The 16095-nt window shown below is 35.3% G+C and overlaps 1 protein-coding gene across 4 annotated transcripts in view; it reads left to right on the top strand.

The window, feature by feature from the left end:
- The first annotated feature begins 5769 nt into the window (after positions 1 to 5769).
- Positions 5770 to 16095, top strand: part of LOC121418654 (serum response factor-like) — a 31937-nt gene continuing 21611 nt past the window's right edge. For all 4 annotated transcript variants that reach the window (XM_041612632.1, XM_041612630.1, XM_041612631.1 and 1 more), the window contains exons 1-2: positions 5770 to 6154; positions 6959 to 7231. In XM_041612632.1, coding sequence (XP_041468566.1) covers positions 5840 to 6154; positions 6959 to 7231 — 588 coding nt within the window. In that variant the 5' untranslated portion in view covers positions 5770 to 5839. The remainder of the gene's footprint in view (positions 6155 to 6958; positions 7232 to 16095) is intronic.

Raw genomic sequence — 16095 nt, 5'->3', positions numbered from 1 at the left:
ATAACAATTTGTGAATGTGATTGGGTGTGCAGAATATGACAAACACCATACATGTGCTGAGTGTTGTGTTTGTTTATGTCTGCTAATCGTGTGTACATGCATTGTTTGGTAGATGATTTGTCAAAAGCACTCCTCTTATAGACACACACACACGTGCATCCCCAGTGCCAACATAAAGCAAGGACGGAGCTAGCTGGGGTTGCACTGGGTGCAGTGCGCCCTCCCGTTGAGGCAGGAGAGTTCACACAATGTGATTGACAAGGACAAAATTTGTACCCCTTCTGCTTTCAACCGCTGAAGTGTAGTACCACCTCCCCAAGATGTGCACCACTGCCCCCCCCATACCATTTTAGTTCCACCCCCTTTCAAGTAGTATTAGAATAAGACATCCGTTTCTAAGTGGCACAGTTAAAATTACAATTATTGAATTGTAGTAATCAGAATGGTATTCAGTTCAGTTATCCATTATCTGAATGATGACATCGTCCGATTGACGTACATTTCATTGAATATAAGCTTGATGTTTGCCACAAAAGTTTATGTAGGATTCGAACTCATGGCCATTCCGCTAGACCAAAAGCAAAGAACGGATTTGAGAAAATTCAATATTGAGTGTAATAAACTTCATTTCTTCAGTATCTTTGCTCATCAAGCAACCGTACCTCTCAGCCAATCAGAATCGGGGAAAGTTGTCAGATCTGACAACTTGTCGGACGAAAATGTTGATGAAACGCCCCCCAGGGGGACGTTTCATCAACATTTTCGTCCGACAAGTTACCACAGCAACCGTACCTCTCAGCCAATCAGAATCGGGGAAAGTTGTCAGATCTGACAACTTGTCGGACGAAAATGTTGATGAAACGCCCCCCAGGGGGACGTTTCATCGACATTTTCGTCCGACAAGTTGTCAGATCTGACAACTTTCCCCGATTCTGATTGGCTGAGAGGTACGGTTGCTGTGGTAATTGTCGGATATAATAGGACTTGTCGGATAAAATCCTTTCATGAAACGCTCCCCTGATATCACAATATTGAAGACTCAATAATAATTGACTTGGCTGTAGGTAAGTTACAGACTTTATGAGAATTTTTATAAGCCAGACACTTCTTACAAAACTTTCAGTAGTGCCGATCCGGTGCCGATCGCTTATTATTTTGTCTGAGCATTGATTTAAATCAAGGATATATATTTTTCTTTACTGTGAAATTATTTTTCTTACATTCAGTCGAACATGCTTTGAAGCATACACAGTTCCCTACAAAACTGTTTTATTAATGTTTTATAATTGTAGGCTCTGAAGATCATGTAATGCATACAAATATATAATTCATGATACTGAATATATTAATGCAGTAACTTTGTCGCCATTTGCGAAAATCAAGTTGTTCATTTTCAATATTTAAAATTTCCACTTTGGGGGCAAATACGTAGTTTTTATATTTTGTTTACAATTACAACAAAACTTATTCCATTTTGACCTTTTATGGCTTATTCAAATCGGATATAGGACTACTGTATTCAGGTTGTCATTGACTTTCAATCTGGTGGTTAAAGCATTTATTTCTGATTAATTTCACTCGATGTAGATCTATACCATGAAAGTGGCTCAAAGGGAAACTGTAAAAGGTTCACTGTCTTTTAATAGCATACATTTTATGTCGCGGAAGGTTCATCGTGGGCAATTTCTAAAGTAAATACGACATTTCGAAAGTCATTTATTGTGGTTGATTTGTGAGAAAATGATTTTACCTGCAGTTGTTCTAGAAAGTGACGTATATAATTCTAGGAACAAAAAAAAATGCCAGATTGTACCACTGAAATATTATTTCCTGAAGATTTCCAGGGTATCTGATTTCCCGAAGTTTGTTTCTGTAACTGATACACCAGGACCAAGATGCAAAACGGGAAAACAGCAAAACAGTAATCTCTAATCTTGTGATTCCTGTTTAAATATGTATGATTAAATGAAAAAAAAATCTATAACCTTGCCGTTGGACCCAAATTGACATGGGAATGATGGCTCACACAGATTGAACTTGAAATATTCAACTAAAATGACAAATTCTAGTAAATTGATTTACTATAGGTAGGCCTAAAAACAATATACAGAGCGTATAAAAAAAGTTTACACTTGGAAAAAATCCTGTAAAATTATACATATATAATATCCTGAAGATTTTTCCACATTTTAACATTGGTACAGATCCATTTAAGCAAATGAGGATAAAACTGTCGAAAAATATTTACGCTTGGGTGAGCACCACTTACTTTTGAAAAGTTAGTGAAAATGATTTGCGCATGCAGAACTTTGAAATGGTTATAAACCTTAATCATGAAGGGCACGTGGAAATCAGCTGGTAAAATTGATTTGAAGATCTTTTACCGTTTTTATTTTGTTTCCTTACCCAAAACACTTCGAAGAGTGCATTGAGCCCCACCCCACTCCCCCGGGGGGCACTTACATTGTCGAGTGGATACCATGCGCGACCAAGAAAAAAACCACGTACGTAACGTAATAAGGGTGTCAAAAACACTAAAATAATGAAAAAATGGTATATATTTTCGCTCGGAAAGCTACGTGTTTAAAAAAAAATAAGATTAAAATACTTTAAAAGGACGTACTTTTTGCCCGAAAAGTCAACACTACATGTTAAGAGTACGATTTTCGCGAGGTGGGGCTGTACTATAAACTGGGTAAAGGTAAAACCGACGACCGACGTATATGTGACATAACAATAGAAATATCGCTGTACTTGTTTAGGGGGTTCAATTCAGGGAATATTTGCCAAGAGTACTCGCCAATACTTGTTAAGGGGTGCATTTTCAGCATGGTATCCACTCGTGAATGGAAGTGCCCCCCCGGCCCTCTCCCCCGCACACGAGGCCATCGTGACGATACTTTGCTTTACACTGAGATGTGATTTACATGAAATTGTTTAGGCTTCATTTTCATTTTGTTAGTTATTGTCAAGCTTGGAAAAAGTGTGGAGAAACAAGTATTAAATGAAAATGAAATGTAAGCCCACTTTAAATGATAAAAATTTAGTGAAAAAATGCTGGAGATGTCTGAAATAAACTTTAGTTCAGATTTAGTTATGTCCTCAGATCCAGCTGGCACAAAATGGGTAAAGGTTGTGCTTACTAATTGTTGAAATCAGTTCGAGTATACCCAGTCATTGAAGATATAGCATACATCGGGGGAGGGGGGGTCGCTAATAACTAAAACTGCAAAAATGCGTTTTTAATGTTTATTTACGCTCAACCCGCCAAGCCTATTTATAATGTCGGGCCTCTGTCATCATAACGACTATTAGAAAAGGGCCTCAAATAAATTCGGGTCCAGTTTACCAGGCCATTCGAGAATTATACCATCAGCTGATTCATTTTTTCAGCGTGGCCACCCCCTCCCCCCCGCACGTTAAAATGATGTGGAAAAGTGCCTTTATACATGTTATAAGATAAGATAAGAATTTATTTTTCGACCCCCTGTAAGAGTATAAGGGATGTGAGAGTACATGAAATTTACAATGAATAGGCCTATAATGTAGCATCGAATGTACAAAGCATAGATAAATGAACATTGGATAACAATTGAAATAAACTAGAGGAAACTGATGATATCACTCACTCACTATTTCTTTTGTATTTTATTACATTTTATTACATGAAATATTCTAATTTACTCCTCATTGTCCTGTGAAACAAAGTTTTATTTCTCCCTGAACATGTTGAATTAATATCGCTTAACATTTTATGGTTCAGTCAAGTGGGTCCTCATTGTCAAATCTGCAAAAATTGAAATAATGTATCATTCGAACAATAAAAACAAAAGAAATAGTGAGTGCATGAGGGACATCATCGATTCTCTCGTTTGCATGAGTGACTAAATTGTAACTATTTTGTGAAGACAATATCATAACTTACTTATTTTACATCCGATTTTGATAATGCTTGTCTGATTTTTCTTTATTGATTCAAATAAAAAATGTTCTGAGGTGGACCTGACCTTTAACAACTCTGCCACTACGGGCAACAACTTTCAAAGTGTGCCAGTTTTTTTTTCATAAATCACATTCAGTGCTTGGGTTCGTGTGCATGCAAAGTAAAACATAATCATTTTTACAAATTGCAGTTTTTTTTCACTGTAAATAGTTTATTGAACTGAACAGAACACGACCTTTGAATCAGTTATAATATTCCCGCTTTGTTATGTGCACTGAGATCACAAATCGCCCATCTGCCCCCCCCCGCCCCCATTTACCATCTCAAAGTATTTTGTATGTATATGCCTTTATGTATTCTCTATATTATTTCAATCATGGTAATCAATTCAAACAACAAGCTTTGATTCTCAGCATTCCCTTCAGTTTAAACATCATATGGGCCTCTTACTTTGTATGACAGTCCTATATGTAAGGCCTCTTGGATAAAGTAGGCCTTTGTTGAACATGGAAACAAAGTGAAGCGAATGGGCCTACCCGGCAAATGGGATGGAAAATTCGAAATGAAATGAAATAGGGCCTACGGTAAATGAAATAAAGTGAAACGGAATGACATGAAATTTGGAATGGAATATATGAAATGAAGAGAAATACCGAGGTTAACTTGAGGTTTTTTACCCGCCTGCTCCGAGGGATCTGTAATGAGGTTAAACCATAGAGATGTATACTAATTATACTATGGGTTAAACTGAACTGGGGCCCGTTGCAGAAAGAGTTGCAATCAAACGTAACTCTAAAAATCACGCGCAACTTGATTTTCAACCAATCAACATCGCGCATTTTTGACTTGCGATTGATTTTTTGACATGCGTTTCTGCAACGGGCCCCTGAAGTGAATTAGGTGGTGCCAGAATATTTACACACTGAGCCGTGTGTGGGCAAACTGAACGACATTAAAAAAATATATAAATATCATAGTTACACAATAAATATTAGGCTCATACGTTTCCTTTCTATACCCCGGTTCTCCCTCCCCAGACCCAGGCGTACCTAGGATTTTCCACAGGGGGGGGGGGCACATTCGTCCGCCAAAAACAATCGGACAAGAAAAAAAAGGTCTCCAATCACAAATAAAGGGATTTCGTACCAGAAAATAATTGGACAAGCAAAAAAAAAAATCTTCAAGTTCATAGGAGCGGGCAAGGGATCACTTTTGACTCGTCAGGGGGGGGGGCAGGGAAACGTCTTTTGCATATGGGTTGTGACTCGTCAGGGGGGCAGACTGCCCCCTCTGCCCCCCCCCCCTCCCCCCGTAGGTATGCTAGTGTCCCTCCCCATTTCTTTGTTTCTATTTGCCCTAAACGCTTATTTCGCAATCCACGATCTCGCCAAAACGCACATGGACTTTGTGTTGTTTATGTGCATACATTAAACGAGTCGCCACCCCTTCTGTACAAATGTGGATCGCTGACATGCCCAAAGAAGGAAACCGAGTCCCATATTTGGAGGACATGTCGGCCATATTTGGTAGCTTCACTTCCTTTCTGGTGCGATCAGACTGTTAACAGTAATTACCGTAAAATATCAATGCGCTTCAATTTTTTTCTTACAATATAGATGCTAAAGTGCATTAGTATGAAATAAAAGAAGGTAATTTAATGATTTTATAGTATTTAAGATTGATTTGATTCATATTCTAATCATATTTGTTTTTATATGAGTAAGTATATTAATACTGCACATGTATATTTAACAGAGATACAGTTCGCCGACTTCCTTATTTGTGATTTCGCAGTCTCCAATTAGGCAGAAGAGTAACACTAACAGTGGGAACGATCGTGTTTTAAGTGATTTCGTCGGAGATTTGTGTTAGAATTATCGCGTCGTGTGTAAGTTCATGATGGAAATGAATTTTACGAATTTGCAGAAGCTGAAAAATGGACTAAATGACCATGGATCATGTTTACCGGACAGTGACAGTAGCTCTGTTGGTACGGGCTCCGAGTTAGCGGACCGGGACCATGACATGGATGACCCCGGGCTTGGCCCGGGCTTTACCCAACTCACTCCCGATGATATGGCAAACCTGGAAAAAGCTGCCAATCGTGGCAAGAAAACAAAAGGAAGGGTAAAGATAAAGATGGAATTCATCGAAAACAAGCTGAGACGTTACACAACTTTCAGTAAAAGAAAAACTGGAATTATGAAAAAGGTGAGAAATAAAAAAATAAATTAAATAAAAGGATTTTGAAAAGATCTAGATCTTATGTCATTGTGTCAGACAAAATCGCATGAATCATGAATGAGGGGACGGGGGATGGTATTAATGAGTTTTTGCATTTTGTTCCAGCCTCACCCAGGCCAAGAGAGTGATATTGTTTGTTAGATCTAGGCCTATAGCTTTGGTAGACTAAATGCTAAAGTACCGTACTGTGTGATATGATTTTATGAAAATAGCATTTTTGATAAATTTGTTATGGCTATGCACATAAATAAAGAGAAGAAGATGAAAAAGAGTTGCAAATGGAGTAATGTCATAATTTGTTTTTGGCCTGTTAGGTGTTTCAGAATGACTGGTGATCCTTTCTTTTGCACTAAATAATTACCAATGAACATCATTTACCACAAGAAAGGACCACCAGTCATTGTTAATTAAAGTCACTCTTATAAGAGTCTTAAATTATGAACAACTTCATGAAATACATGTAGCACCCTGGTGCACATTTGAACAACAGCAAAATCAAATCAAAATTTTGTGTTTTGTCTAGATCTGTTGATTTGACATGTGTGAAGACAGATCCCATCTTAATATTAATTAGTGTTATTATCATTAGTATTATTAGTAAATTGTTGGCCCAGCTCTACATTTTGTCTATTGCCTTTTGTGAAACATCCAAATGCCCTTTATTTAGAATTTTCAGAACATTGTAATGCTAATGTAGACTAATTTCATGTAATGGACACAATCACATTTCAATTCAAATCACTGTCTTGCATTTTCTGATTATCAATTCAGGCTTATGAATTGTCAACATTGACTGGAACGCAGGTGATGTTGCTGGTTGCCAGTGAGACGGGCCATGTCTACACATTTGCCACACGCAAACTCCAACCTATGATCACGAGTGAAAGTGGAAAAGCCCTTATTCAAACCTGCCTCAATTCCCCTGACATCCCTTCAGACAGTCAGCACCACAGCCATAACCCAGATCAGCGTATGTGTGCCACTGGCTTTGAAGAGACTGATTTATCATACCAAGTCAGTGACGAGGAAGCTCTCAGTGGAAAGGTAAACAAACTTATCTCTTATATGTATAATCATCTCAAAATGTAAAAACAACTTTTGTGTGGGGGCGTACATCTATGTGTTACTGCTTTTTTTAAATATTTTATCCAATTCCACTCCAAGTTGATTTCAAGACAGAGAGATGGGGGATGGGTTGGGGAAACTCTAAACAAGCAACACATGAGATGAAGCAGTGACATTTTCTACAACTTGACTAAAATTAATTAACATTTCATTTTTGTCTCGCCTGCATAGCAGAGCGAGACTATTGGCGCCGCTTTTCCGACAGCGGCGTCAACATCAAATCTTAACCTAAGGTTAAGTTTTTGAAATGTATCATAACTTAGAAAGTACATGGACGTAGTTCATGAAACTTGGACATAAGGTCAAGCAAGTATTACTTAACATCCTGCCTGAGTTTCAGGTCACATGACGAAGGTCATTTAGGGTCAATGAACTTAGACCATGTTGGGATAATTATTTTCAAAAACTTAACCAAAGGTTAAGTTTTTGAATTACCATCATAACTTTGAAAATTCAATTTTTCAATTCATTTATTTGACATCCTTTAAAAAACATACAAACATATATACAAGTATACAACAACAAAGGAATAAAAGAATTTAGATCACAGTATAAGCAATTAAAAAAATTGTAAAAATATAAAAGAATGAAAATAAAATGTAGCGGACGTAGGAAGTCAGAAAGGCCATTGATCTGTTAAAGCCAACTCCCTTGATTACTACATTATGGTAAGATTAAAAACACAAATAGAATAGTGGTAAAAAAAAACCCAGACACAATCATATCGACATCAACCCCCCCCCCCTCCTTAGATAGGCAGTTGGAATTATTAACTATGAGTAGACAGTTGGTTTTGTTTTCAATCTACGTTTCAGTGATGAGAATGTAACAGATAATTTTAAAATATTATGTAAATTATTCCACAAATTTGGTCCTTTATAACGAATTGTAGATTTAGAAAGCGTATAACGAAAGAACGGTATATATAATTTGTTTGAATTTCTCGTTACATAATTATTTATACTGCTATTAAAGGGGAAGTTCACCCTGAAGAAAACTTTGTTGTAAAAATAGCAGAAAAAATAGTAAAAAATATTGGTGAAGGTTTGAGAAAAAATCCGCTAAGGGGTAAGAAAGTTATTAGAGTTCCAAATTTAGGATTTGTGACGTCATAAACGAGCAGCTGCCCCATGTGTTATGTAATATAAAATGTATGAATTTCAAATTTTGTATGGTTCCTGATAACTTAATTTTGTTTTCTTTTCATGATCGGGTGTGAAATAATTTGTCTATTGACATACAAAAGTTACAGTGAAAACCATTTTCAATTTTCTGAGAAAATGACATTTCATTGATTTTTTACCATTCGCTATGTAGGAATGCTGCTCGCATATGACGTCACAAATCAAATAATTGAAATTCTAATAACTTTTTAATTATTTGATGAATTTTTCTCAAACCTTCGGCAATATTTTTTATTATTTTTTCTGCTATTTTTACAATAAACTTTTTGTCAGGGTGAACTTCCCTTTAAGTATAAAATAAGAATAAAAACAAGATAGAAAAGTAGAATTCAAATTGAAATATTTGTACATAAATAAAATAATTTGCGATTCATAAAGTTAATTCAGCTTTAAAATTTTGAGTTTAAAATAAAATCTGTGTATGAGCTCTAAAAAAGGAATTTGTTATTACCCTTGTTGCACGTTTTTGAATCACATATATCCTTTGAAATAAATATGATGCACAGCCACCCCATATAATCAGACAATAATTCAAATGTGGCAAGATCAAGGTATTTATATATATTTACAAGGATGCGTAATGGTAAATTTTTTTGACTCTGTTTAGGCGTTTTGATGTTCAGCAATATATATCATATATATATATTATGGGAGCCTTAAATAAGCATATACTCATCAATTTGATGATAAAAGTAGGGCCTAAACACTTTACTAACAAGAATATATATATAAATATGATATATATTGCTGAACATCAAAATGCCCAAACAGATACCTACTCATGAGCATTAATGTTTAATGTTTCATTTGTGAACTGATGAGCTTAATTTCTTATCAAGTGTTTGCATACTGTGACTTAAGATTGGAAGAAATCATGTAACTTGTGAACACTTTACTAACATGAATATCAGTATATGGGACTAGAGTGAAATTTCATGGTATCTTTGGAAGAGTTTTAAAAGGTGAAAAAATAAAATGTCATCATTGGTTTTAACATATTTTGTCAATATCATACAAATAATTAACATACACGAAAATCAAGTTAAAAAATTATTTGTCCGGGGGTCAAATTCAAGGTCAAAGTAAAGGTCAAGGGTCATTACCTTATAAATCGCTCCAAGACATTATTTGATGCATGTTTTGGATTCCTCTCTGAATTTCCTATTAAATGGTACCAGTTTCGTGAAAATTGGTCAACACATTACGACGCAATGGCCATTGAAAGTTGAAGGTCACGCCCATTTTTGTCAAAACAAGGAGAAAAGGGCGGGCCATAGCGCGAGAACCGACGGACCGATTTGACTAATTTTTTTTGTTTTGTGCGTGGGCCATGGTGAATTTTATGTGTACCAATTTACAACGAATTCTGAGACGGTCAGGTGCAACCACTGGGTGAATCCAGATGGAATGACCCCTAATTCAAAATTTGTCGACCAAGAACTAAAGCAATTGGATTGACAACTGATTAAAGGACAAGTCCACCCCAACAAAAACTTGATTTGAATAAAAAGAGAAAAATTCAACAAGCATAACACTGAAAATTTCATCAGAATCGGATGTAAAATAAGAAAGTTATGGCATTTTAAAGTTTCGCTTATTTTCAACAAAATAGTTATATGAACGAGCCAGTTACATCCAAATGAGAGAGTTGATGACATCACTCACTTTCTATTTCTTTTGTATTTTATTATATGAAATATGAAATATTTTTATTTTCTCGTCATTATCATGTGAAATGATGTTTCATTCCTCCCAGAACACGTGGAATTCCATTATTTTAGCATTTTGTGCTTCAGGCAATGAGGTCCTAATCATCAAATTCGTAAAAATTGAAATATTGTATAATTCAAACAATAAAAAACAAAAGAAATAGTGAGTGAGTGACGTCATCGACTCTCTCATTTGGATGTAACTGGCTCATTCATATAACAATTTTGTTGAAAATAACCAAAACTTTGAAATGTCATAACTTTCTTATTTTACATCCGATTTTGATAAAATTTTCAGCATTGTGCTTGTCTGATTTTTCTATATTGATTTAAATCTGCATTTTTCTGAGGTGGACTTGACCTTTAAGTACATTAGTTATTTATTGCTGCAGCTATGTATTTCATCATAATGGAGACATCATTTACACATTTATGAAAAAATTAACAATTATGATTTTACGTAATAACATCAGAAAAAGGAAAGTGGGGATGTGACATCATCAGCCCATCTCATGAATATTCATAAAGGCATGCCAAAAACTGTTTCACCAGAATAATGCAAATGTTTAAAATTCAATAATTTGTTGTTGTTTGTTATCCTATTTGATGAAATATTTTCAGTATTTCGCTCTGTGAATTTTACTCTTTTTATTTAGATGTAACCATCTGCAACCCAGAGTATCCCTTTAAGCTTTAATAAGCAGTGCCACTGTCCCCCTTTTTTGAGGAGGGGGGGGGGGTATTTCCTTATCTTGCCAGTTGTATGAATTCAGAATCTCTGAGAATTCTGTGAATACAGTGTACATGTAAACCAATCAAGGTGGCCTTCTTTATATGTAAGGGAGACTTGGGAAATATGGAAACTTTTTTTTATCGGAAAGAATCTTTGTAACTTTTTAAAATATTATATCGAGCTAGCTCATGGTCATAATACATTATGTGCTATCGAATCGATACTGAAGTCTATTATTTAGTATTTGGTAATACCGTGACATTTTTCTATTTGATGTAATTATGATTTTTGAAAAAGTTCAGTTTGAGGTAACATGGGAAACTCAGGGTAAAGTAAAATGGGACATCAAGAAATGAAATGTTGCACAAGTACAACACTGTAGTTAAACGTGCTGGGGAGAAATGGGACAGCATGGGGAGCATTGTTTCCCATTTCTCCCCCTTGGTATAAAAAACAAATTAAAATGGTGGCCACTTCATTTAACCTGTCTGTTATCAAGCAATAGAATCACACAAAAAATCAAAAGGGGGTTTGAAAAACTATTTTGATAATACCTGTTTTGTGTAATGGCTGATATCCTAGTACCTTTTTACTGAAGTGATGTACATGTAATTGGTTTGCTGATTGGCTGAATGTTTTTTATATTTTTCTTGCTCCAGGAGTGTCCAATTTCTCTCCGTGTCCCAGTTCTCCCCTACAGTACATGTACATGTGTATCTCCACTACTTTTTTTGTTGCTGTTCTATCCCAAGATGATTTAAGTTGCAAGAGAACATTTTGAGATAAATGTGTTTAAACTAAAAAGAAGGCTACATCTTAGGATTAAAAGTTTCAGAATAAATATGAGTATTGATAATGTGGTTCAATTTGGGAAGAATCAAGTGAGGCTTGAATTGTGACATCAGCATTAAATTATCAAAATAAATATTTATTTCATTTTTTTATCATGGAGATTTGCCTCTTGGGGCACTTCATCCTCTGATGTAATGTACACATAGATTTCTCCTTTTCACAGTATAGATTTCTTTTGTCATGAGATCGATCATCCCTATTTATTTCATTGAAAACTACCAGTTTTCACATGGTTTTATAACACTGAAACTGTGTTGTATCGGTGAAACAATTGACATCAGCATCAAAGGGCATGGATAGGAAGGCATAGACACAAAAAGTATTTTTCATGCCAGATAAGGTTGACTATCATCCATTGACATGTGTATTCGGTTGGCATGCGCCTTACATGGAGCATGACCCTTTGACCTCCCATCTCCTTGTTTGGATTGTGCCATACCTTATAGGTCCTCTCTTCCCAATTATGGCAGGCATGGCATGCGCCTGGCACCAGGTCATGTCCATCAACTGCTTTAGGCACAAGCCACATCTACCATATATGGCATAATGGCATGCAGAGATATTGTCCCTAATATTGAACAGATGACTTTGTAGTTTGGAGATAACTTTGTGAAAAGTTCTATCAATATCTCAAGAGAAAGTGGAATCTATAGTTATACATGTAAATGGTTATTTGTACTGTACGTACATGTAGTGTGCTACTACAAAAATTACAAATTACTGTACATGTAATAAAATATGCCCTACAGTACATGAAATTATTTGTAGGCTCTAGTCTATATGGCATATATTTCAAATTTGCTTATTTCTTTTTTAATTCTCTCTATTTCATTTACTGGTATGAAAATACATGTATAGGGGAAGGCGGGGTAAGTTGAGCATAGGGGCAAGTTGAGCCACCAGCCCCAGGCCAATAATGAATGAGTCAGACATTGTGGTGGTGTCATGTATTGATGACCCATAGCATAACCACTAACCCCACCACATTGTTTCCAAGTTTGAAACAAAAAGTAGTTTTAGAGGGGAAAAATATAAATTTCAGCCAAAAAGTAAAAATGGGTGTGAAATAGATAAGTGCTTTATACACCCACACGCCTTTAATTATAATAAAGATATAAGAACAACATTGCTACCTGCTAGTCCAGGTATGGATCTTCATTCTTGTAGCTTTTTACATGTACATGATGGATGGACAAGATTAAGAAATGAGTGGATGCGAAATTACATGTATTGCATTAAGTTAGGACTGGGGTAAATTGAGCAAACCAAAATGGGGCAGGTTGAGCCATGGTAATTCTTGTGGTAATATATATAAAAAAAAAACCTTTAAAAGCCATCGATATGCATTGCAGACAGAAAGGAGAAAATTTACATGACTGTTCTTTTCCTTTTAGAGGATGTTGGTATTTATAGGGAATGAGTGGGTGAAAATGACATGGTGGTTCTTTCCCCATACATTTTGTACATAGTTTTTGTGGCTCAACTTCCCAGAAGGTGGCTCAACTTACCCCACAGATGGGGCAAGTTGAGCAATTTGACATCTCTTTTTTCAAAGGTGACAGTGACTTTCAGTGTGGGGGTAGAAAGTTATATACATGTATAGGTGAAAAATATTTCAGAAGAATTGGATTTTAAGGCAAGGTACTTAATTCTTCAAGATCATTAATCATATCAGTTCTAATATGCAAAAAGAAAAGAGTGTCACAACTTACCCCGCCTTCCCCTACACATAATGATATACATGTATGATACTTTTGTACATGTAAATTATCATTTTATTATCCCCCCCCCATGAAACAATTTTTCAAAGAAAGTTCTGTTGTTGCAGACAAGAATGTGTACCTGACCATGGTGTTCTTTTTCTTATGAAAGAGCAACCATTTCCATATCCTGTTTAAAATGACCAATTTAAGATACGAAATGGAATAGCAAAATTAGCGACAATGACATGTAAGCACTGAACATTGATCTGTGAAATGACAAAAAGAGTTGCAATTTGGCATACAGGGGTGGTATTCTGGAACACTGTCGTAACTTTGTCATAAATTTTGTAATTTCTCTCCGAGAAGTGACACTGCTACATGAACATGTATCTATGATTGTCACAAATCGGTATTCTGAGCATTGTTGTTCCCGCCCATCTTTTCACAGACAACCAATTAAAATCACCTCAGTGGTATGAGTTGGAGTGCTTCTAACCAATAGGAAGACCGGATAAACGTGGGGCGTACATGTATTCTCAATACAGTAGCTGACACTGTGCGTAATGCACTGTAATAGTTATACAAAGAGACAGAAAGTTGATAAGGATTTTTTTTAGAAGAGAGAGAAAAAAAAAGGAATCAGTATGTACATGTATGGTCTAACTACTTGTAGCATGAAAAAATGCTTTTGAAATAGTTATTGATGATGAGTGGAACTTAGTTAAAGGAAACCAAAACCCAAGATGAGAGTAAAATGATAGGAACGATTCAAAATAAGTTTCATCAAAACTGGTTATAGAATAAGCAAGTTATGGAAGTTTGAAAAGTTTTGTTGTACTTTGAAGCATGTTTGCCAATTTAAGGATTCCCATAGAATGTTTCTATGGGAATACTCAATTTGGCAAACATGCTTCAAAATTGCTGATTTTGTGGACAACCCTCCATTTGTTTTGTACACACATTTTCAGATTTCCCCTTTATTTTACATATTTCACATCATATCCTCCTGACCTTGACATACATGTATGTGGTGTGAATTATATTTTCCCAAGTCATATGTTATGCTCAGAATGAGGCAATATGCAATTTTAAAGATAATATTTAAAAGGGAAAATCTGAAAAATTGTGTACCACACAAATTGAGAGCTGTTCACAAAATCAGCCATTTTAAAGCATGTTTGCTAATTTGAAGGTCCCCATAGAAAGTACAACAAGGCTTTTTTCACAACTGTTTTTGATGAAACTTGTTTTAAATTGTTCCTCTTCTAGTACTCGACTGCTTCTCATCTTGGGTTTTGGTTTCTTTTTATATACAATATCTATTCTAAACAATATCATTATGTGCTCGACATACAGTTGGCATGTTATCAGGATAGTACGGTTCTGAAAGAAATGACAAAATTTATGACTGCTATGTAATTCAAAAAGTAATAACGAGAAATGGTATAGAAATTCCAGGGATTGGCAATGTATGATGGATGTGGTTTGGTGACTGTGACTTCATTCAGTATTTCCTTGTTTTGTTAGACAGGTACATGTAACTGTTTTCTTTCATGGTATTTTGTGTTTTGATTGAACTTTCCCCTTTTATTTGTTAAAATTCCATTATCAGAGATCAGAAAATTTCCCCATTGCTATGAAAAACTTTATACATGTAGGTTCTTGTGTTAGGCCTATTGTTTTTACGCATGGGACTTTGAAGATCACAAAATTTAAAATCATGTGGAATGGTATACACCCTAATAAAAGTAGTTCTGTCAGACCTCATAAGAGCGCAACACTAAGTTTAAATCCCCATTGTTTTGTCAAAACACATAATTGTACATTTTGTAATATTTTGTCTTTTAATTTTACATCTACATAAACATTATTCAAAGATGTACATGTACATTGTACAATGTTCCTTTAGGTGTATGGAAAAGATATACATGTAGGAATATTTTTGTTTCCTTCTCTTGTCTTTTTTTTCTCCATAAATGTTGATGATTGATGTTATTTTTCAAGCTGGGAAAAGGAGAGTATTGTTCAGAGGAGTAGTTCTTTTACCATATGATTTTCTTTACAAACAACTTTGTTGGGACTTAAAGGGAGAGAAACTGCCCTTGTAATAAAATTAATGGAAGAATATCACTAAAAGATCTCAAAAAAAAATCCATGTACATCATACAGTGTGTGCACTGGCATATTGCAATATTTGTTTTCAATTATTCACTTATGCAGGCATTATCTTTTTCTTAATTGATTTAGTTATGATTTTTCCCCATTCAAATTTGTCAACAATCTGAAAGGTCTTTTGGATAAGTTTTTCCTTTAAGTTTTCCAAATGTCAAAGAAACGAAAGGTAGTAAGAACAGGAAACAAGAGGAAGGAAAGAGCGTATAGCGGTCCTGATGGAGATATCCCATGTGACTCATCTCCCATTCACAATATTTCACTATTTGTGAAATTAATTTGGTCTAATTCAACTTTTAGTAAATAACTTTTATTTGGTCAATCAAGGTGAATTACGTTCTGGTCTATTAATTACTCAATGGCCCGACATGTGGTCTAATCTTACTATATCCTCTTCTAGCCCTCTTAAGGCAAGGATCTAGAGTCAGAC

The sequence above is a fragment of the Lytechinus variegatus genome, chromosome 7 (genome assembly GCF_018143015.1).
Source record: "Lytechinus variegatus isolate NC3 chromosome 7, Lvar_3.0, whole genome shotgun sequence".
Taxonomy (NCBI): domain Eukaryota; kingdom Metazoa; phylum Echinodermata; class Echinoidea; order Temnopleuroida; family Toxopneustidae; genus Lytechinus; species Lytechinus variegatus.
This window is presented reverse-complemented; position numbering and strand designations above follow the sequence as displayed.